Source organism: Sinohyriopsis cumingii, chromosome 6, assembly GCF_028554795.1.
Source record: "Sinohyriopsis cumingii isolate HCF-2022 chromosome 6, ASM2855479v2, whole genome shotgun sequence".
In the NCBI taxonomy this organism is placed as follows: Eukaryota; Metazoa; Mollusca; class Bivalvia; order Unionida; family Unionidae; genus Sinohyriopsis; species Sinohyriopsis cumingii.
Window position 1 is genome coordinate 118,632,041 of NC_142966.1, and position 25,390 is coordinate 118,657,430.

At 36.0% G+C, this 25,390-nt stretch overlaps 1 protein-coding gene across 3 annotated transcripts in view; it reads left to right on the forward strand.

Moving 5' to 3' along the window:
* Window positions 1-16,820, forward strand: part of LOC149797823 (WD repeat-containing protein 55-like) — a 33,808-nt gene extending 16,988 nt beyond the window's left edge. For all 3 annotated transcript variants that reach the window (XM_089962831.1, XM_089962830.1, XM_089962829.1), the window contains exons 5-8: window positions 735-841; window positions 7,054-7,153; window positions 9,512-9,681; window positions 16,405-16,820. In XM_089962831.1, coding sequence (XP_089818957.1) covers window positions 735-841; window positions 7,054-7,153; window positions 9,512-9,681; window positions 16,405-16,780 — 753 coding nt within the window. In that variant the 3' untranslated portion in view covers window positions 16,781-16,820. The remainder of the gene's footprint in view (window positions 1-734; window positions 842-7,053; window positions 7,154-9,511; window positions 9,682-16,404) is intronic.
* Window positions 16,821-25,390: the final 8,570 nt, after the last annotated feature.

Sequence of the window (25,390 nt, forward strand, 5' to 3'; positions counted from 1 at the left end):
ATTACCCCGACCCTAATAAAATGGGATTTAGGTTCACAAAGATAAACTGCTTTCATCACATATAGCTTTAATTCACAGGGAGATAGACAAAGATATTGAACTATATCTGTCTCATTGGCACAAAATACAATTTCCATTTCAGCTATAGCAAAACTACTTTTCCCACCATCCAGCAAACAAATTGCTTTGACCCTTTATCCCACTGATAAAAACTGACTCACTTTTGATTTTTACGTAGTGACACCTTTGAGTTACACTGTCAGCATGACTGGAGTACATCAAATACAAGCAAGAAATGTTTGCTCATCAAGTCATATTCAGTGTGTGTGTGTGTGTATGTATGTATATGTATCTATATATATATATCTATATATGCCACAGAGGAAAAGATTGCATTGATAATGATTTCAAACAGTAAATAACATGTATCATGTCACATTTTTGATCTGAAATGATTCCATGGTAAAATAACATGCATCATGTCACAGTTTTCAGCTAAAATGATTCCACAGTAAATAACATGTGTCATGTCACAGTTTTCAACGAAAATGATTCTGTGGTAAATAACATGCATCATTTCACAGTTTTCAGTTGCCATATAGTATTTATATTCATGACTTTATTGGTATCAGAAAAATATAAACTCTCTCGTTGTCACTCTTGTACAGTTTTCTTCCAGTTCATGCCATATAGATTTTAAAGTACCACACTGATGAGGTTGTTTGTTTATTCAGGTGTGGGATCTGAGAAAAAAGACAGCTGCAATGGAGCTGAAACAAAATGATGACTTCATCAGTGATATGGCTCTTGACAGCCAGAGAAAGATTTTGTTAGTTACAAGGTTAGATAGTGAATCTGTAAAACTAGTTCTATTTTCATTATTCATGTTGTCTTGGTTATTTTTTCCCACCATTCTTTCATTTTAGGGCCTAACCGAGTAGATAATTTTCACCAAGTACCGAATCCGAGTATTTGGATGTACTATTTGCCAGATCCAGGCACGAACCGAGTAGTAGGTGCAACATCAATCATGATTCATGAAGTCCAATGGAATGTTAACTGTTTGTGTTATTATAATTTATTTTTAACTAAATTATTATGTATTAAAAACTTTTTTTTAAAAGTTCGATATTTATTGAATTATTTTACTTGTAACCATTTGTGCGTGTATTATTTGCTGAGGCGAATACTTTCGAATAGTACCAATAAACAGGATATTTGGCCGAGGCGAATGTCCAAGGCGATTTCCGGTTAGGCCTTTATTTCATTTGCTTGCATAAATCTTCCAACAGATATTGAAACCTTATAGCTATCACCTTCTGCCTTTGCTACATCTGCATCCTTCTTTTTTTTTTGGCTTATGCATTCATATATTCCATTTAACCAACATAGCACTATTCCATTAGACATTTCCATGTCACTTGAATACATTGACTAGATAATTATATGTTACTGTATTCCTCTAGTAATAAACCCCCCTGCAAATTTAGGGATGTAAAATTTTCTAGATGGACTCTCATGCATGACTAGATAGGCTGAACCCCTGCAGACTTAGGATATAAAATTGTCCCGATGGACTGTCTTACATGTCTAGATAGGCAAAGTCCCATGCAGACTTAAGATATAAAATTGTCCCGATGGACTGTCTTACATGTCTAGATAGACAGAACCCCTGCAGACTTAGGATATAAAATTGTCCCGATGGACTGTCTTACATGTCTAGATAGGCAGAACCCCTGCAGACTTAGGATATAAAATTGTCCCGATGGACTGTCTTACATGTCTAGATAGACAGAACCCCTGCAGACTTAGGATATAAAATTGTCCCGATGGACTGTCTTACATGTCTAGATAGGCAGAACCCCTGCAGACTTAGGATATAAAATTGTCCCGATGGACTGTCTTACATGTCTAGATAGACAGAACCCCTGCAGACTTAGGATATAAAATTGTCCCGATGGACTGTCTTACATGTCTAGATAGGCAGGACCCATGCAGACTTAGGATATAAAATTGTCCCGATGGACTGTCTTACATGTCTAGATAGACAGAACCCCTGCAGACTTAGGATATAAAATTGTCCCGATGGACTGTCTTACATGTCTAGATAGGCAGAACCCATGCAGACCTAGGATATAAAATTGTCCCGATGGACTGTCTTACATGTCTAGATAGACAGAACCCCTGCAGACTTAGGATATAAAATTGTCCCGATGGACTGTCTTACATGTCTAGATAGGCAGGACCCATGCAGACTTAGGATATAAAATTGTCCCGATGGACTGTCTTACATGTCTAGATAGGCAAGTCCCATGCAGACTTAAGATATAAAATTGTCCCGATGGACTGTCTTACATGTCTAGATAGGCAGGACCCATGCAGACTTAGGATATAAAATTGTCCCGATGGACTGTCTTACATGTCTAGATAGACAGAACCCCTGCAGACTTAGGATATAAAATTGTCCCGATGGACTGTCTTACATGTCTAGATAGGCAGAACCCCTGCAGACTTAGGATATAAAATTGTCCTGATGGACTGTCTTACAATGTCTAGATAGGCAGGACCCATGCAGTGGGTAGAAACACAAGTTAGCCTGTAAGAATTGATTCCCTTTGTAAATATAATATATAGACAGATATTTTTCATCCTTCAGTGAGGGCTGGATTTGGAGGTAGCTGAGAAATATATCCTAATGTAATGTGACCAGATAAGTATTATCAGACAAATATAATTCACAGAAAAACATTTTGCTACAAGACTATTTAAGATGTCTAGTTGGTAATAAATGAAAATGTTGCTGGTCTGAGATATGACTGCCGCCATATCAGCTATCTTGAAGATCATTTTAAAGCCTTCTGATTGGATAGTCATTTCAACATGGGGTTTTCTTCAGAAGAGTTCTTATGATGTCTATTTGGTCAAAAATAAAAATAGTTCTGCTTGGACATCCAGTATGGCCTCTGAAGTGGCTGTCTTGGAAATTTCATTATCCATACTTATGACTAAATGGTTACATCAAAACTGAGGGTTTCACTAGAAGACTTCTTATGATGTTTAGTTGATTCTGAGTGAAAATGGTGCTCATCTGGTGTCCAGTATGGCTACAACAGCAGTCATATTGAAAATCTTGTTAATGCTTCTTCTAATGAAAAGAAAGTGATGTTGACATGGTGTTTTCACAAGAAGACTTCTTTTGTTGTCTAGCTGCTCCAGATGAAAAACATTCTGCACAGACATCCAATATGGCCAACACAGTGACCATCTTGAGAAATTGATTGCCACATCTCCACCTGAATGGAAGGGCATTATCAAAATGGTGATTTTACTAAACCTTTATGATGCTTTGTTGGTCTGAAATGACAATGATGTCAATTTGGAATCCATTATGGCCACCATGACAGTCCTGTTGAAATTCTTGTTTTTGCTTGATGGAAAGTCATATTGGCTTGGAGGTTTACCAGAAAACATTTTATAATGTCAAGTTGGTCCTAACCATAAATAGTAATAATTTTGTGCCTCTTTATATAATTGTTTTTGCAAAAAAAGTCACATTTGTATTTTTTTTTACCAGAAGACATCTTATGATGTCTAGTTGGTCCTTAATGAATATGGACCCAGAACACAATTTTACTATACATTCTCTACATTTGTTTCTCAGTACTGAACTTTCCATTATGTGGCAATCAGTACAGATCATAAGTTAATCTAAAATACCTTCAAAGATGACTTCACTGTGAAGTTCTTGTCATAGGTTCACAGGCATTTCTTTGGGAGGCTAGACTGTAAGCAAACCAACTTGCAATGGAATGCCGATTTCACTTCCAGATCATCACCAAGACCTTGTTGCTCACTGTACACTGTTGCCGAAACACATGCAGGCAACCAGTCGATAAGCTTATTTTCAAATAATAAACAATTACCTTTAAATCCATACCAGGAATGCATAAATCTAACTCTTGTATCAACACCATAAGGAGACATGAATAAATGCTAAAAATATAGATTGGGACTACATTCTTGGGTACTGAAAGAAGTATTAATTGTGATCTGATTCCATATTGTACCACAGACACCTTGAAAATCGTGATCTGATTCCATATTGTGCTTCAGACACCTTGAAAATCTTGATCTAGTTCCATATTGTGCCACAGACACCTTGAAAATCTTGATCTAATTCCATATTGTGCCACAGACACCTTGAAAATCTTGATCTTGTTCCATATTGTGCCACAGACACCTTGAAAATCTTGCTATTCATTTTGCAGAATGAGATATATACATTTATAATTATGTAGCTATGACTGTATTGCACTCTAAATTATCACTATTCCATCTGAATGGATGGTCATATCAGCACTGGGTTTCCACTAAGACCTCCTGTACGGTCTAGTTGATCCCAATTTCCTAATGAAAATAGTGCCGCTGTGACATCCAGTATGGCCATCACAGCAGACATCTTAAAAATCTTGCTATTGCTACTCTTTCTGAAAATAAAGATATATCAACACAAAGTTTTCAACAGAAGACTTTTATGGTGTCCAGTTGACCTTAAACAAAAATTAGGCTAAACTGATACTAAGTATAGCTACGGTAGTGTCAATCAAAAAAATTGTATCACTACTCCTCCCTCCATGGAAAGTCATATCTTCATGGGGTTGACACCAGAAGATTATATCTAGTTGGTTCTGAAAGTAAATGGCGCTAATCTGACCACAAATATGGACATATTGAAAATCTTGACACTCTCTCTTGAACACATGGTCATATAAAGATGAAGGTTTCACCAAATATATCCCAATGGTTTGGTCTTAATGAATCGTAATGAGAATGGTGCCAATCTTACATCCTTTATAGCTGCCACAATAATGTATGTGAAAATCGTATTGGTCAGGAATATTGGAAATGGTTCCAACAGTCATCAGTCAAAATGAAGCATGGTCTTATCTTGAATTCATGAAAGTTCTTTTCAGCCAGTAAATATGACTCTGTTTTTGAATGACTTTTGTTACAAAATTGCTGTTATCCCAGCCCAAATTCTTGTTATCAGACACTTGTCTGAGAGAGACATCAGCCACTTTTGGGCACAAGGCCATCTTGTTTGTACAACCCAGTTACGGGATGAGTAGTTTTTCAATAAGATCTGTCTCACAAAGCTCCTGGCCTACTGTTTAGGGAGAAAATTGACATTGATATCATGTCTCACAAAGCTCTTGGCCTGGCCAGCTGTATAGAGAGAAATTGACATTGATATCTTGTCTCACAAAGCTCCTGACCTGGCCAGCTGTATAGAAAGAAAATTGACATTGATATCTTGTCTCACAAAGCTCCTAGCCAACTGTATAGGGAGAAAATTGACATTGATATCTTGTTTCACAAAGCTGCTAGCCAACTTTATAGGGAGAAAATTGACATTGATATTTTGTCTCACAAAGCTCCTGGCCTACTGTTTAGGGAGAAAATTGACATTGATATCATATCTGACAAAGCTCTTGGCCTGGCCAGCTGTATAGAAAGAAAATTGACATTGATATCTTGTCTCACAAAGCTCCTAGCCAGCTGTATAGAAAGAAAATTGACATTGATATCTTGTTTCACAAAGCTGCTAGCCAACTGTATAGGAAGAAAATTGACATTGATATCTTGTCTCACAAAAAAGCTCCTGGCCTACTGTATAGGGAGAAACTTGACATTGATATCTTGTCTTACAAAGCTCTTGGCCTGGCCAGCTGTATAGAGAGAAATTGACATTGATATCTTGTCTCACAAAGCTCCTGACCTGGCCAGCTGTATAGAAAGAAAATAGACATTGATATCTTGTCTTACAAAGCTCCAGGCTAACTGCATGAAGAGAAAATTGACATTAATATCTCATATCACAAAGCTCCTGGCCAACTGTATAGAGAGAAAATTGACATTAATATCTTGTCTCACAAAGCTCCTTGCCAACTGTATAGGGAGAAATTTGACATTGATATCTTGTCTCACAAAGCTCCTGGCCTACTGTTCAGGGGGAAATTTGATATTGATATCTTGTCTCACAAAGCTGCTGGCCTACTATTTAGGGAGAAACCTGACATTGATAATTGTTTCAAATTACCTGTTTCCAGAGAATTTATGCTTTCTTTTCTTTTGCTTAAGTTTTGTAGTTGTAAGTTGAAGCATTAATGAAAATAAAGCCTTACATGAAGTATTTAAATGCAAATATGAATATATTCATTACGGTATAATAACCCTATGGTTGCAGTGCTAAAACAGATCCAGTAGCCCGACGCACAAGGCTTGTCAAAAAGAAAACTAATTTGCCTGAGAAAACCTGGATCTTGCTGATGAAATGTATGTGTTTTCAAGATTTTTACATACCTGCCAAAACTTCACACAATTAAAATCGGATCACCACTGTCCTACAGGAAGTTGAGATTAATTTTAATCAAATTGATGCACAGCTGAAAATATGATTATGTACTCCTGAACCCCCTGACAAGGTTTTACGAGAAAACACAATTTTCAGTAATCTTCAAAAACTTTCAGTATTTGCCCATTACATGTAGCATGTAAAAAATGATAAACAGTCATGACTGGAGCCTTTGTAAAACAGTTTAAATAGTGGCAATTAAAGGCAAAGAGGTCAGGTATAAACCATTTGTGTCAAAAAATATTTTTCTTTGAGCACTGCTGGAGTAAATTTACCAACTCTCTTGGCTTTTTTTATCATCTCTCCAACTGTGAGCAATAATTTGTTGTAACAATTGAACAAAAAGCTTAAACTGTGTATCCAGCCTATTTGATACACTATTTTATTATGAATTCATCTCTCACTAATTCAGTTTTATTGGCAGAGTACCATTCTGGGGAATTGTATGGTTGATGCAAACATTGATTCAAAGCTAGTGAAATTGAAACTCTGTCCTTGTAGAACCACATCAAAGTTAGAATGAGACACATCACTGAATTAGGAATTAATTAATCTGTTCTTTTTTATACACACCCGAACACATTACATTGACACAAGTAAATGAATCTTCATTATTTCAAATATCTTTTCATTTACAGTGGTGACGGCACACTGACAGCCTTCAATATTCGTAAAAGGCAGATGGAGTTACAGTCAGAGCTGTTCGATTCAGAGTTTCTGTCAGTTGCAATCGTGAAGGTAGTCTTTGGTGAATTTCAAACCTTTATGTCTAGTCTTTTATTATGGTACAGTGTGATCACAATTTACGTGCTCACACTGTACCATAATATAAGACTAGATTGGAGCATCGTTCTCAGGCAAACATTACGCACAATGCTTAGCTCTTACTCCCCCACCATTCTGTTTATTGTGGCCTCAGTACTGCGTACATATGTACATGTACAAATTGTTTGTTTCAACTTTGGGATGTTATTAGTGGTGACATCTAAAAGACAAGCAAGTGATAGTCCAAAGAGACCAAGGAAGGCTATTTCTGTAGAGGTTAAACTTGAAGTAGTGAAAGGTATGTAGCTGGTCAGAGTACTGCCATGATAAAGCATGCTTTGAACCTTAGTGAAATTACATATAGAACAATATGTGACAATGCGGAAAAAATAAAAGCAATTGTAAAAGCTGGAACATCACTTTCAAACCAGAAAAAGTTATACCCACCCTAACATAATGGACATGATTGAAAGGATGTTGGCAACATGGCTTGATGAACACAACTGTTCAATGCAGCTTTCATTTTTTAATTGCATGTACATATGTTCTATTGATTAAAATTCATAATTTCATGTTTTTATGTTTCCTAGGTTTTAAGTTTGTTTCCTGATGCTTTTTATGAAAACTTGTATTCTTTTTTTGTTTTAATCTACTTTGCAGAAGCATCCCCTAATTTTAACATACTGAATTTATACAGAGAAAATGATCTCAGTTTATGTGAATCTCAAATTATGTGCACGCTTCAAAAACATAACCCTCAGGTAAATCACAGTAACTCTGTATATACATGTGTCTACATTGGATCCAATATCAAACTGCATAATGTTCTGGTAGATATGGGTCTGTGCAGTTTTTTGGTCTAGTCAGTAGAACAAACTACAAAAATCAATCATTAATCATGGACAAACATTAAGCACACAATATAATTTAAATATACTTTACAATATTGTTTATGAAAACAATATCAACATAATTAGCCATAGCTAATGATTTATAAGGAAACAAGTATGGCACATTTTAATTGAAGATATAGGCTTTGTACTTAACAAATGAAAACTTGTATTTTACAGCATACTATAAATTTGTTAAATATATTGTTTGGAATGTGCAATTCCAACAATTCATTAACAGAAGTTTTCATCATAAGTTTGAAGCACTATATGAATAAGATAATTACAATGACAAATGTTTAAAAAATGTCTTTATTTAGAATTTGTACACATTTTTGTTTCAATTTTGCATTTTTATGTGTAACTGTGGCACAAGATTTTCATATCTATGATTGAGTTAGTCAAAAATGGGAAAATATACTACTGTGTCTGAATTATTTTGCATGGCATAGTTTTCACTTTGTATGAATATTTGCAAATGTGATCATTTTCAGATAGTTTTGAGTGTCATCAATGTAGGTCACAGTGACTTTTCATGCTCAGTAGGTTATGTTAACTCTTTGCATTTAGCTTATTTTCTCTGACACTGTTTTATGTACCATCTTGAAACTGTATGGGTTTAATTATCTTGGAGAGTACTACTCACCTTTAGCACAAGTAGGTCACAGTGATCCACAGTTCACATGCCATCAATTACATTAAGATTTTGAATTTAGCTCAGTTTCTCAGAAACTCATGAATTCAAGTAATGAAACTTGAGGGTTTATTCATTTTAATGGACGCTTAAAACAGTGTCAACTTTTACGTGGTTATCTTATTAATGTATCTTAGTTTCTCATGCAGTTTTTTAATTTGATATGTGTCTTTATTTTAGATGGTATTACTTAGCATGTGGATATTTTAGATGGTATTACTTAGCATGTGGATATTTTAGATGGTATTACTTAGCATCTGGACAAAGTTGGTGACATTAACATCATTTTCATGATTTAGTGATTACATTATGTATTTGTATTTTGCCCAGTTCCTTTGACGCTGTTTTTATACTGTGATGAAACTTAATGGGTATATTTATATTTTGGGTAGGTTTGGAATAAAGTGCCTTGCCTGGAGTAGACACCACACTAGCTGACCCAGGCTAGTCCAGTGGTAGGATTCAAACCTGCACCCTTTTGGTCATGAGTTTGGCACACTAACCCTTGGGACACCATGACTCCTATATAATATCAATAATAATCACTCAGTGACTTACTGTTATGGTCATGGTGACTTACTTTTCTTACACTATTGACTATGCAAGGTCTTTAGATTGTGCCACGGAGGAGAAGTTGAGATATAGCATTCCACAGAAGTCTTGTGTTTTTGCATGGTAACCTTTAATGTCGTATCTTTTTTATTCTGTCCTATTCCTACAACTAAGCAAAGATATTTTTTTGCTCAGGAAGAGAAGAAAGTTGTGTGTGGATGTGGAAATGGTGAGTTAAACATTTTCAACTGGAGTGAGTGGGGTAACATCAGTGACCGCTTCCCTGGTCATCCACTCTCAATAGACTGTATGGTTGCCATTACCGAGGATATCATATGTACAGGCTCTTGTGATGGCATGATCAGGTAATATTTACTTATATATGAAATTTCTTATAAAACGGTTTATAAGTGTTAATATAAGTGTTAATAAGAAATTTCTTAAATGAGAGGGGGAATATAATATGCTACATGTAACTTGCAGCAACTGGAGTATTGTATCATCCCATTAAATGTTGCAGTCTTAAGTTGTATATACTAATAACATTGCTGGCATGCAGCAGTCACAGTCACAAAACACTATACTAAGATGGAAAAAAATATTGACTGCAAAAATGGATAAGATAAATATGTGCATTTTATGAGAATTTGCAAATTATTTTATAAGAATAATTTGCAAATTGGCCAAAGGCAGAAACTTTGGAATGTCTGCTGTGTGATTTGCACTAAAATTACTTATCCTACACTCAGATGTTACTGTGATGTTGGCACTTTCATATATTGTTAACAAGTGGAGATGATTAATCAGTTAATTAGCTTGTTTTACCATATCACATGACCATTCAAGCCACAGCAGTTGTCAAAATGCCATCTTAGTACTGAGTAAGTTATTACAGATACTTTTTATCTTTACAGGTCATAAAACAGAAGACTTAATGGGATAATTTTTCATTTGCTGTTCATTCATCTATTAGCGTAAGCTTGTTATTTCTACTCCTCCTAACTACTTGGAGGATTGTGGCCATAAAACACTTTCATCATATGGTCTAATTCAGGGGTGTCATCTCATTTCCCAAGGTAGGCCAAATTTGAAGTAAATGTACTTCACTTGGGCCATGCATATCATGAACTATGATGAGCATACAAATATTTTATATCTGGTTCTTAAAATAAAGTAATGTAGCCATAGATTATATCCATGATAATTCTTTATCTCATTATTAATAATAACCACAACAATCAAAGGTACCAACAAATTTGACACTAAGAATAGACCTGTCTGCAGACTAGACTAATGAGTCTGGTGAGCTGTATCGGGCCTGCGGATCATGCGGTTTTCATAAAAAGAATTCTTATGGTGTCTGTTTGGTTCTAAATAAAAATGATGCAAAGTGGTGGCCATTCTGAAAATATTGTTATCTGTACTCCTCCCAAATGGATGGTTTTCAGCCATATACATGGGATTTTCACCATAGATGTTTTACAATACTTGACTAGTTCTTAATGATAACAACAAATATGGCTGCCATGCAGTCTGTCTTGAAAATCTTGCTGTCACTCATCTTCCTGAATGAATGGTTATATTGATATGGGCTATTGATCAAAAAACTTTTAATGACTACTTGGTCCAAATGAAAATGATGTCAGTCTGACATCCATTATGTCTACCACAGCAGCTAATTTGAAAAATCTTGTTATCGGTGAAGAAAATCAGAGATGGCTTCAGCACTCAGCATTTAAGGTGTATGTCAGTGTGGTAATACATTTACTCAAATATTCATTGTTGTTTAAAAATTAAATACTCAAAAAAAGCTTCCAGATGAAAATTAGACCATTCCGGTGGCCTAGTGGTTATAGCATCCTCCATGGATGCAGGAGGTCATTGGTTTGATCCCCAGTGGAGTCATGTCAATGACTTATGAAAATGGTACTAAGAGCTGCCTCACTTAGCACTCACCATTGAGAGGTTAGTATTAGGACTAGTTGGCCTGGTGTCAGGATAATGTTACTGGTTGGGACATTATGCTACATGTCTGTGGCATGATGCCTCAGTGCTAGACATCACTATAATCTGCTACAGTGCAGACATCATAGTGATATGACTGAATTTGTTTTAAAGCTGCATTAAAAATCGAAATCACACTCTCTCTCTCACTCTCTCTCTCTCTCTCACACACACACACACACCAGATGAAAATTATTGATTACTATGGAGTTTTCCAATGCTGAATAGGTACTAGACAGGGTCAAGAAAAGTGGATGTTGGATCTGTCATAACAAATAACCGGGTGGCACAATTTTTTTTGTTTCAACACATGCAGCTTTCAATGTCACCTTACACTGCATGACATTCAGTATAGTCTGTACTGGCTCACACCTTTTGGTTGACCTCAACACATGCTTTTTCATTTTTGCCATACTCCTTCAGGCATGTAAACAACAACTTTCAAAAGGAATATGGCTGTATGAGGATTCAGATTGAGTGAATAATTGCCATATAAAGGTATGCGCAATCAAAATTTAATTAAAAAAACTTATGAATCACTGGATGGTATCAACACTCAACCTTTAAAAGGGAGAAATGGTCTTATCTTGACTTCCTGGAATTTCTTTTTGCCCCAGTGGAGCATCTGTCCCTTCAAAATACTCTTGTTTATCCTTTTTATTTCACAATGCTTTTGATGCACTATTTCCTAACACACAAGGCTGAGCTATGTTGTGTCAGTGGACATATTTATATGCTGTTATGTTCAGGTATTTATCTGTTATGCTCCATTACTATCAAACATCAGACTTTTTAACCAATCAAATGGAGGAATACAGGGATGATCAGAATGACTGGCTATTTTGTAATTGCTTTGTCACTATTGGTTTATTTATTTTTGTTACCAACTTTTACCTCTCTCTCACCCATTGGGATTTATAGACCTTAATTGCATTGTGACTGAGTTCATGAGTTATTAGGGAATGGATTAACAAATGAGCGGTGCTTGTAGTAAGGTTCAATTCAACATGTCATATGCTTTCAGTTTCAATGTAAAGAAACTAATTTATCAGATTTGGATGATTCCCTATAATTTATTATGCCCAAGGTTCAATATAGGATTTTGAGATATGGGACCAGTTTCTCCTTGATGTTTTTTTTAAACAGGTAAGGTAAGAGTTTACGTGGTTTCTGTTTGGTTTTTCTTTTATAATAAAAAAAAATAAGCTTTTATCATCCCCTGCCCTTCCAAAAGAAAAGGAGTGGACATAGTGTGTGGTTTCCTCCATCCATCACCTTCCATTCTGCTCTATAACTTTAAAGCCATTTGATATTATTGAATGAATCTTGGAATAATGATTGAAAAGAGTTCCTAGTTGGTCCTAAATGATTGAAATTGAAGGAGTTTTTGCAGGGCATACATATTATCAGGGGAATTCACTGACACTTATCATCCATAGAAAGTGTGTTCCATGCCACATTAGGTGTCCTGTCTTGTCAAGGTAATGACTTTTTATGTTTTCCATCATACTTTCCCTTCTGCTTTATAATATTTAAACAATTTGAGATCAAGCGATGAAACTTGGTATACATTTACACTTCATATTCTACAAGGAGTGACACATGCTTGATTGGGGATACTATCTTCAAGGTCTGTGTCAAAACTCAGTTTGTTACATTTTCATCAAACTTGCCCTGTCTGCTCCATAACTTCAAGACCATTTGAGATTAAAGGATGAAACTTGGTATACTTATACATCATCATTATCATGTGTGTTGCATTCCAGTTGGGGTTTCTATCTTCAAATTCAAGGTCATGGTTCATTATTTTGTTTCTATCACTTCTTCATCTGCTCAGTAACTTGAAAGCTGTGTGAGATTACAGAATGAATGTATACTTTTTACGTCATCACAAAAAGGTGCATCACTTACCACATTGAAGTACTATCTTTAAGGCCAAGGTCATGGTTCAGTATTTTGAGTCTACAATCATCCATTACCTTCTGCTCCATAACTTTAAGGTCAGTTGAGATTACGGCATGATGTTGAGTATACTTGTAAATCATCACTAGGTCTGTCACATACCACATCGAGGGTACTGTCTTCAGGGTCAAAGCCAAGACTCACTGTTTTAAGTTTTCTATCACACTTTCCGGGGCCCTGAGTGGCCAAGTGGTCTAAAGCACTCTCCGTTACGGATCACTGCCATCTCACCTCTGTCTGTGTGGGTTCGAGTCTCGGATTCAGCCAATGTGTGTATGTGAGAAAGCTTGCCAGTAGCTTCTCATGGGTTGGTGGCTCTTTTTGTGGTTTTCCCAGGTTCTTCCTCCACCATTAATACTCGCCGCCATGTATAGCCTATCGTGTGCTGAAAAATGGCGTTCAACCCTACTACAACTACAACTATCACACTTTCCATTCTGCCCTGTAACATTAAGGCTGTTTGAGATTAAGGAAAGAAACTTGGTTTAATGCTTTAATTATACAACAGCACTGGAATGTGTTTTGCATACCACATTAAGGGTTCTATCTTCAAGGTCAAGGTTACAGCTCAGTACTTTCAGTTTTCGATTGTACTTTCCTTTCCTCTCCATAATTAACCCAGCATGTTAGTTGGAGGACAAATGATCTCTGAAGTTATCTCATATCTTGTGTTTTACACAATGAACCTGAAGAATCGACTTGACAAATTCATTTTTCATTTATGTTGGATTTTATATGATAATGTCAGCAACACTTTCTCCATTTTCTATGGAAGGAACTATTCACCAATTTACAGCAAAGTTGGCTGTTTATGAAGGATTGCTTGTGAAAGATAGACTTAATGTAGAGAAGCAACAGATCTTGTAAATTTTTTATATTTAATTAAATTTCATAAGGTGCTTTACTCTTGAGTCAGCCAGTATGATGTGATCATTATTCATTACTGTTTATTTGTTGTGATTAAAACGGCAACCTGAATCCATTTTACTTTCATTATTAATACTGAGAGTTTTTCATGAAAATGGTAACCAAAATGTTTGTGAATCACCTCTTGTGAAGAGATTTATTTGCATGTGGTGTGACTGATTATCATTTATTGGTGTGGTAAATGTAAATTCACTGGCATAAGGCAGAGTAATAAGACCTTAGTCTAGCTAAACTATCAGTGTGTATGATTTAAATGCTTATCACAGGTAAAGGGCTGAATAGCAGCCAGGAACATGAGAGGCACAGAGACTTGAAAATAGCACCAATCATTTTGACACTAGACCATAAGAATGTGTCTCGAGTGAGCCATTGATAAATCTTTTGCCTAATGGTACAAAAATGCGGCTTAGATTGAACCTTGATGCACAATCATAAGAGAGGGTGGGGCATATGGTATTGCCCTATCCTTGGGAATTAGTGTATGTAGTTGTGTGCAGGTGAGTGCAGTGTGATTCTATCAGGAAGTGAATATTTCACACTTCTGTGACTTTGGTTAAGTTGTGTGTCTAGGTCAGTTTATTAGGTACTGTGAACCCTACAGTCATGCAGCTTTGTATGTAGACGACATTTTGGTAAATACAATGCCATTTTTGCAAAGGTTGGTTACTGTGATCAAAATTTCAACCGTAAGTGATTTGAAGTTTTGCATTTAGATTAGTTTCTAAGATTCTGTAAGCACTAGAGTAATATAGCTTGTTTGTAGATCTGTCTTGGTGGAAACAATTTTACCAAAAAAAGTCATTGTGACCTAAATTTTTGGTTTCATTGACTTCAGCTAAGTTTTGTGTATTGATGATCTATTTTCAGGTAATATTAGCCCCAGACTCATACAGCCTTACATGCAGATATGTGTTGTTAAGTAGAATGACATTCTTTTGAAAGTGGGTCACTGTGGCCTAATTTAATGCTTCATTGACTTTCATTTCAATTTTGTGCTTAGGTTACTTTCTTGAATAGTATCAGCCACAGAGTTATGCAGCTATATGTGTTGAGTGTGCAAGTATAAATTGGATTTTTAATGTAGCTTTAACAATTTTTCAGTCATATCACTACAATGTCTGCAGTGTTGATGTATCTGAGTACCCTTCCAGTTGTAGATCGCCATGTGGTCCATTGACATTGAATGCCACCCTTCCAATTGGTAACACAATATTACCAAAAGCTTTGACCAATATTTTCGGTCTTCAATGATCATAATCAAATTTATACATAGCTTTGTTTCCCATGCATGCTTGACTTCAGGGTCCAAGAAAAACAGGTGTGGTTGGGAATTCATGTATTTTTGAATGGAATCAATTTCTGTGTTTAAAAGAGATATTATTATTTATTTTTGTCTTTTTTTCTGGCGTGTCAGGAAGAGTTTCATCATAAATCTGGATCATATGTTACATTGATCATTATTTTCAGTCCATTGGTGAGGAGGTCAAAATCTTGTATATTCATGTCTTCTTTTACCCTGTTTTAACCATCTGCAAGCAGTTATCATTTTAAAGTCACAACAATTGCAACTCCATCATCAGACTTGAGTTTACCTAAATGTAACTAAACATATTGTGACCAGTCAAAATGCTGCATTTGTCAAGATTTAGGATGATATAGAAGTTTAGAATTACATTATTACTCAAAATGTTGAGTAGAATTTTATGATGGAGAGGTCTCGAGTTCTTGGGAGAGGATCAAAGTCCATATGTACAAAACATTTACATATTTCAGTGTTTTGATAATTTTAAACTATTTTATGATCAAACTTCATACATGCGGTCCTAGCAGGAAGGTACAAGATATGTATAATGGAATTTGCTTTATGTCCTCTTGGTCACTGTTTAGGAATACATAGTGGGGGTTGGAGGGGGGTTTGGAACATGCAGTAAAAAGAAAGGTGATTTGCAGTGCTGAATCATCGCAGGACCTATAGATAAAAATTACAGACCAAGTTAATTTTGACATAGGCAAGGAAATATCCAGATGTAGTAACCTATTGGAAACGGAGATACCTAATAATGCCTGTAACATCCATAAGCAGGGAAAGTGAAATTTTTTATTGGGTAAGTAAAAATTTAAATTTTACTTGCCCTTATGCAAGTATACATTCAAACAAAAATTAATTAATATCATTCGTTTCCTTGTCATTTCAGAGCAGTGAGCATTCTTCCTAACAGATTTCTAGGTATTGTAGGAATTCATGAAGAGGAATTTCCAATAGAAAATCTGTCCTTGTCATGGGACAAGTCATTACTTGCAAGCTGTTCACATGACACTCTGATCAAATTCTGGGATATCGAGGATGTGAAAAGTGAAACTGTAGACACTAGTAGAAAGGCCAAAAAGACAAATAAACCCAAGTTTCTGAGTTCTGCAAAGAAAGATGATTTCTTTTCAGACCTTGCAGATGAAGATGATAAGAAATGTGAAAACACAGATAATGAGGAGGAGGATACAGATGATGGTGATGAAAATTCTACTGACCAGGATGATAGTGACGAAGAAACAAGTAATGCAGAGAAAACATGACAGTTCAGTCTTTTGAATTAAATATTTTCTGGCTTGAAAACTCCATTTGTTTTATTTCTACTATATTATCTTCTATCAATTGAAAATTCAGTGAGTTTGCTATTATTCATAGTTTAGAACCAACTTTTGTGGATTTCAGCTTTAAACCATGAAGCTCTGTCCAAGTTGATCAGATTTTGTTGTGAGTGGTTGTTTGTGAATTTAAGTTGTTTATATGTTTTTTATATTCAGTAACAGTAACCATATTTGGCATCATTTGTAGAAACGTTAAAGTCCTTCCTACCAGTTTGCTATCTGTGAAATTTTGTAGCATCTGTTGAGTGGTTCTTGTGAAGTTGTTTAAAGGTTTTCATATTTTTAGTAATGGTGGCCATATTTGATGAAGAATTAGCATCTTTTCTGCAAGCTTAAAAGCCCTTTTTGCCAGGATGTTTTCTATCAGATTTAGTCTAATTATGTTAAGATTTCTTTTAGAAAAAAGAAAATTTTAAAATGATTTCTTGTTTTTACAAAATGGCTGCCTTTTTTTATAGGGAATCAGCATCATTTTGTACAAACTTGAAAGTGCATAGAGACAGGAAACTCAGTGTCCGATTTGGCTGAAATCAGTCTCCCAGTTTTTAAGGAATTTAAAACAAAATGATATACATGAGACAATAAACACTAGACCCAGGGCCACACCATAAGTATAAGCTTACTTGAACATATGGTCAGAAAAAGAATTACAATGTGAATTTTTTTTCTTCAAACAACTATGACGAATGATGTGTACAAAGCATAAATGAATTCACATGGAATAATAATCAATTTAATATTAAAAAAGTAGAAGAATCAAATGACATTCCCACAAAATATATTAAGCAAAAAATTAATTGCGACTCTGTGCTTCAAAATTATGTTCGTTCTTGTCGTCCTTTGACAGAGGCAAAATTGTGCATTTTATTCATCGTTGTCATGCGAAGGTATTTCCGCCAATGACTATGGACATGCAGAGGTAGTTCGGCCTGCATTCGAATCCAAAAACCTCAGTGACTATCACAATCTGTATTTGCACACGGATGTATTGTTGCTTGCTGTCATGTTTGAGGCATTCATTTCCTGGCACTGCCATGCACATGTACAAGTTGATACCATATGTTACTTTTTGTCACCGGGTATGGGCTGGGATGCATTATTGTTCTAGACCAAAATTGAGCTCGAGTTGCTCAGTGACATTGACCAGTGTTTAATTATCAAGCGATCACTATGTGTTGGATTAGCCATAGGGAGCTATAGATAATGCTTGTGAAAACGACCAAACTGTGGAAGGGTATAACCCCGTTGACCTCAAAAGTTATATCATGTATTTAGATGCTATTAATCTGTAGAAATTGGTGGATTTCAGTGGACATTGATCTCTAATAAGACGTGCATGATCATAACATCTATGGTGACCACAGATACTTTTTTGAAGTCAACCTGGAACATCTCGACATTTACACTAAGCATACAGTGATTATCTGCTGGCCCCAGAAGCTTTGTCAGTGCCATGTATGGGGTTATCCCCATGTCAGTGCTCAATTGTACTAAATAGATACAGTCTTTGGACCAAACACAATTATGTACCGCACGTACGAAACCTGCAGTTGTATTTGCAATGGGGCATGCATGTCTCCAAGATCCTTAGAGTGTTTGTATTTTGCCAGCAAGCTTAGATGGCTCCGTATGTTCACACGAATATGGACCTACGCACATAGGCCACCAATGAATTTTAAAATTAAAAGTCTTTGATACTGTCATGAATTCGTACACACCACATATATGACCTGATCCAAGAACCATCACATGGGTGTATACCAATACACCAAAGTGAGTTTTTCCCACCGAATACCAGTTTATGCATACTCCCAGATGGAATCACCATTTAACATGTTTGGTCATCATACTATTGCAATTGATACTAGTTAGTTCAGTACAACACAAACCATGGCAGTAGTTCCATATCTGCTGGAATGACTTGCAAGCATTCTCACACAAATGCTTGGCTGGGAGATATTGGTCCACCAAGTGATGATGGGCCCAATTGATGATTGGTTGTTTGTCTTGGAGTACCAATCCATTCGAAAATGGTAAACACATCCACAGACCATATTGGGTCAGTGGCACAATGTTGTTCCAACTCTCCAGGTGCCTACAAATACCAAACAAGCTTGTCTCCGAGTAGTTGTAATGGTGTTGACTTCAAAATCATTTTTCAGACGCATCAGCAAGCAACAACACATAAGTGCACAGTTACAGAGCATGACAGTCACCCATGGTCGTGCATTCGAATGCTGACCAAACATCATGTGCATGTAATCTCTTTTCGAAATACCTTCACATGATGACAACGATGAATGAAATGCCTTAGTGGGTGCAACTGAGTTTAAGTAAACCTGTCCCAGTATGGATACCTTTTCTCGTTAACAGGTCAGTGTTTGGGGTGCCAGCACCCTGAGAATAATATTGACAAGTAATTATGTAGCTTTCCACTGCAAGATTGCCCACTAACTTGTCTATGGACAAATTCAGAAACTAATGAATCGACAAACAATAATTGCCCCAGTCAAAATGCAGTGTTTTTCAGAACAGTAATTACTTGTAATTTTGATGCCATGGCTACTGCTTACATAATCAAGTGACCATCATACCCAGACCTGCCAACCCTTACAATTTTGCCGTTAAGTCTTACAAAACATAACCGTAAAATACAGACTTATGGCATAAAAGCAAAAACTGCTGATAAAGGATCATTGCTGAAAAATCATGAAAATTTGTTGATCCATGTTTGATTTGGACCCGGGTTTCATACTAGAATTAATGAAATTGGTCAGGGACTATCTTTACAGCAGAATCTCAGATGCTTTGAACTGAACCTATTTGTTCATGCAAAGCATCTGCATGATCAAACTGTTGATTACAGAATTATTTTAAAATGGCATCCAGCAAGCGATGTATGTTTAAAACGAAAGAGAAAATAAGCCTCTTGAAAAGTGTTAATAATCAACACAAAAGAATAAAAAGGAATATTCAGATTCTTGTGAATAAAAGCTGGAAGGGACACAATTACATTTATTGGACATCACGTGCCAATTTGAGTATGACTTGTGGCGGGAGATATGATTGCCATCGTCATGTGAAATGGAAAACCAATTTCCAAGAATTACATTGAGAGATAGCAGCAAGCCATTGAACTGCATAGGGTTTGGAACTAAAGTTTGTGCAACTGTACTAGTGGTTAATAAAGTCTTCGTGTACTTTACAAACTTTTCAGTTAAACATAATGTTTATCTTCACAGCATGTTTCAGATACCAAACTTTTCATTATGTTTTCCAGCTTCACAATAACAGTTTATGATATTTTGTTACACCTTACTGAAAACTGGTCAAACTTACTGAAAAAAAATCAACTGCCTTACTGAGACAGACTCATCATAGTTGGCAGTCTGTCATATCCAAAGAGGTTATGAAGCACTACATGGATTTTTGTTTTGCTTGCGTAAATTCACAACATGAGCTGTGTGTGGCTCCTTCTGTACATGCAAATGATGTGATAATGGTCATTTGTTTTGGGACATCCAGGTGAAGGGCTTTTCCCTTCACCAAAGGGATCATCACAGATCCAGCAATGAGTGGTTGTGGAAAAACTCATGAATATAAAAGTGAGTCATAGTCATGCCTGGGTAAATAGAGCTGTTGCCGAATTCATTTAGCTGTAACTTCACTCAGTTTAAGAAACACCTCAACCGTACCGCTCTCTTGGCCTAGTGGTTAGAGCGTCCGCCTCAGATGTGGGAGGTCATGGGTTCAATCCCAGGCCGAGTCATACCAAAAACTTACAAAAATGGTACTAACAGCTGCCTTGTGTGCTCAGCATTAAGAGGTTGGTGTTAGGACTGGTCAGCCTGGTGTCAGGATAATGTGACTGGGTGGGACATCATGCTACATGTCTGCGGCATGATCCCCCAGTGCTAGACATCACTATAAACTGTCACACTGCAGACATTGTAGTGATATGACTGAAAAATTGTTAAAGCTTTGTTAAAAATTCAAATTACACACACACACACCCCTCAACCAAGTCCTTGCCATGATACAACATTGGTGGTTCAGTTTGCATGTAACATCATCTTGCTGTTTATAAAAACCTGCATGGGAGTTGTGTTTGTTTTATTGTTCAGGTCCTGATGGCTGAAACCGTAAGTAAAAACATTGAGAGATTCCAAATCTGTGTTGATGATATATGGAACTTTCATCTTTCATTGCATTACTGTAAATTTGAGAATTTTTTACCAGATTCTGGCAATATTGTCCGCTGCAGTTTTTCATTGATGCCACCACAGTAAAAATCATGGTCATGGAGCAGCTGTTAGTACATAAATGCAACGTCATCATGGATATTTCTTACTCTCATGCCTGCTGTGTCAGTTAAACAACCCAGGCAAGAGTCTTTAGCCATATGAAGTGCGATAGCAGCTCTGAATCACTCAGCAGCAAGTCAATCTGGGATTGTTCATGTGGGTATAGTGCAAGCAGATTAAATCCTTTATCCCAGGTAAACACATTAATGGCAATACCAGGGTTAGCATTTTAAATTGTTCAGTGTGGTCTTAGTAACCAGCAGAAAATACTGTATTGCCAAAATTAAGTTCACTTACATGTTGCCAGTATTTGTAAGTTGGTCTTTATTCCTACTAGCAGGATGTAATGTGGATAATATTGCCCATTCAAGACATTTGTTGTCAAAATTCTTTACATTTAATACTGATTGTTGCAGAACACATGCTGGTGTTGGTGGATCCACAAAAGCGTTGATGTGGAGAGATATGTACCTCGACTTGTGAACATTGGTCAGGAGTCAATCCCGATCTTGCAATGGTGTATTTTTTTTCCCAATGGTTTGAGAATCTTTCAATTCTTTTATCGATTTCATAATTAATTGCTTTGGTGTCTTTGAGGTTTAGGATTGTACAAGCACTGCTGTGAATTCACTGTGTAGTTGTTCTAAATCCATCCTTGATGACTTTCAATTTAAGTGGCATAGTCGAATGAGCATTAGGGACAAAATCTGCTTTAATTAATTTTTCAAATAATCCTGCTTGAGAAGATTCATCCTGCAAAGATGCTGTTTTACAGGTGTGAAGTCAAAAACTGAATGTCAAGATAGATTTTATTTGTGCGTGTTGGAACATCTGGAAACAAGTGCTCATATTCTCATAATAGCTGTTTTAGTTTCCCTCTTTTCTTTTGGCTGTAGGTGTTAAATTTCTTGATCACTTCATTTACTTCCTCACAGTGTAGGACAGGTACAACTAAATGGACTGAATAATAATTCTGCTATCTCCATCAAAATACTCCTTTAATTTATTCAGATGAAAAGTTGTTTCTGTTTCAAACTCCCAGAAGTGTTAATGAAATTATAAAAGTCAGTTACTTTCTTTCATTTGCATAAGAGCTATAAAATTTAGCCCTAGTAGGAGTTGGAGCTATGGGCCAAAATGTTGTCATCTGGCTGAAACCTCAGTTTTTGTATATTTCTGTCATTAATTTCATTTTTGTTTTGGCTGAGTCGATTGAAGATTAGTTATTGCTACTTCAAAAGCGTTTGACAACTTATATTAGAAAGAAGAGACATAGACCAGAAGATTAATCTTTGAATCTTCATTTGATAAAAGTTTATATTTTAATAAATTCAGTGGTTCATGGATAGCATGTCCAAACTTGTTTTAAAGGACCAAGACAAACTGAACTGATTACGTAACAGCAAACAACAGCTAATGGACATACTCATCCCAGTCTTCTTTTGTTTCAAAACAATATGACCGAATCACCTTCAAAGTTTGATGAAATCATTCCAAAACCCCTTGACTCTCAGGGTGATAGAGGAGATAAACTGATTACCTAAGAGCAAACAACAGCTAATGGACATACTCGTCCCAGTATTCTTTTGTTTCAAAACATTATGACCGAATCACCTTCAAAGTTTGATGAAATCATCCCAAAACCCCTTGACTCTCAGGGTGATAGAGGATATAAACTGTTGAATACCTAATTCATGCATTACTTGTTGGAAAATTCCAGACATAATTTGACTCTTGGTAAGACTGGACAGATTTGGGAAGGCCCAACACTGAGAATTCTTTGATCAAAACTTTACAGTGGTTTTAGTTTTTAATTATTTCTCACAGGAATTGCACCAGGAAATCTTTTGGGCGCACAAATTGTGGTCAACAAGTATTGGTCGCTTGACTTGCCCTAAGGTAAGGGACAGATATGATCTACCATTATTTTGATTAATGTTGTTCAAAACAAGGAATAGGTTTCAACTCAGACTTATGTATCTTCTGATTGTACTAAGATCTATATTATTTAGAAACATCAATTTCAAATTCCTGCCAATAAAAATGATTAGAAATCGTTGATAAGTCCTTTTGATTCCAAAATGACCAGCCAATGTGTTTCGTGGACTAGCCCAAGAATTTAATTTTGATATGATCTAGGACCAAGAACTTGATAGGTCACTGATCACTCGTCACCAGCGGGTACTTCAGGTTGTCTCCATTTTCTCATAAGGACCCCATCTTTTGCAAAGTAACTATTCAGGACTAAGGTGACTTCAGTTTCTCTAATAGCCCTCTGAAATAAACATGAGATCTCATGATCTTGTTTGTATTCAACAAAGGGTGATTGTATTGCATCATCCTGGTTATAATGAAGTGAATGAGTAGTAAAACGATGATCAGTGTTCAATGCATATTGATTGATCAATGCATAAAAATCAAGTGACCTTATCAAAAGACTGACCAGTAAATTTGTCATCTCAAGGAATAATTTCCTTCTCAAAATCATTCTCAAGATCTCTTCTCTCCATAGTTCTGGTAACTGCACACGCAGGATAGAAATAATAGATTTCACTCTTAATATCATCAACATTTTGATCCAAACAAGGCTTGTCAGTTACTACTGAATTAACCACAATCTTATCTCCAGCTATGTCATGGCATAGTAATAAATGAAATCACTGCTTGAGAGTCACGGGTCCAGAAATTATGTCTGATGCCAAATTGACACAATGGAGAGGAATATTAACAAAGTCACGCTATACTCCCAAAATGAGAACACTATCTAGATGAAGACTTCTCAGAAAACAGCAACATGCCTGGCAATAAAAGAAGCTCCGTTGTCCCTTAATATTTTAATAGGGATCGGCATGACCGAGTTGTCAATAAGTGATAAGGAAACTTGTGAATGGTTTATACGTCCCATCAATAGAATCAGACTTGGGTTTATTTGACTCCATAAATTCTTTTTTTTTCTTTTTTCATTATTTAGGAATTATAAATGATGCGCCATTTCTTTTTATATACTTACACTTAGAAGTGATGTTGGTTTATAATCATTCTTATCAGTTGTTTGATTTCTAAATTTTTACTGGAACGAAATCTGGAAGCATAAGTGTTGTCCTGGAATAATTTTTACAAAAAATACGCTGAGAAATGAAACATCGTGGGTCAAGTAATAAGAATCAGCTGAACGAGTAGCAATTTCCCAAATGTTCCAACTTTTACTCATCAAAATATGTCATTACAATGGACGCACTGCTTTAATTAATATTAAGGTTATTGTAATCATTATCAACTTTATTGGTTGACACCACCTATCAAATATTCTTTTTCCCTGGTAAATTAGACATGGGTTTGTCTAGTTTCCTTTTTCATGAATTCCTAAACATTTGTTGATATGCCAAAGTAGTAGGATTCCTTAACCACATCGTAATCAGAGCTCTGTTGTACTAACAGTAAAGTACAGACTTCACTTGCTTCATGACAAAGTACATTTTCCAATCATACGATCCAGTGCACCATTGGCCACTTACAATTTTCGTCAATTTTCTCAAAGTGAAGAAAGTATTTTAACAGCCGAGCTAGGTCCTGATAATACTACATTGGAGTATGGCACCAGGGATGAGTATGCTTCTTATCAGCTGACTAGTTTGATTGCTGCTAGCTGACTGGACCCCCCACAAGCAGCCCGCAAAGCCTTATATACTCCTGACAAAACCCACAACCAACAGAGCCAAAAAAACCACAATTCTAACAAAACCCACAATTTTTGTTCGAATATTCAAACAAGCATAAGCTAGTATTGCATGTGTATATTTAGTCAGTTTTCACAATGATTATTTATAGAAAAAAATAACATACATGCATCAGAGAACCATTTCATGATGTAGACTATTTGTACCCAGGCAAAAATAGGTAATAACATGATCGCATCATGTTAGGAATCATTTAAATGTGTTAAATTAATGAGAGTATACATTAAAGTATAACCTTTTGAGCCAATCATATTTCGCCGTTGACGTGTGTCCCCATAGTGTACATGTTTTGAAAATGAGGGTCGCTTGTATAGGATGTTTACAGTGAAGAAAACTATTCTTCCATGGGACATGATTCCTAAAGTTGAATCGAGCTAATGGTAAGTAAAATCTTTTGCATCTTGCACTGTTTTGTAATTAAAGAAGAGATATATTGTAGAGTCGCAAACATGGTATATGTAGCTCTTTTCAACAGTTGTTACATGAGCACGGCG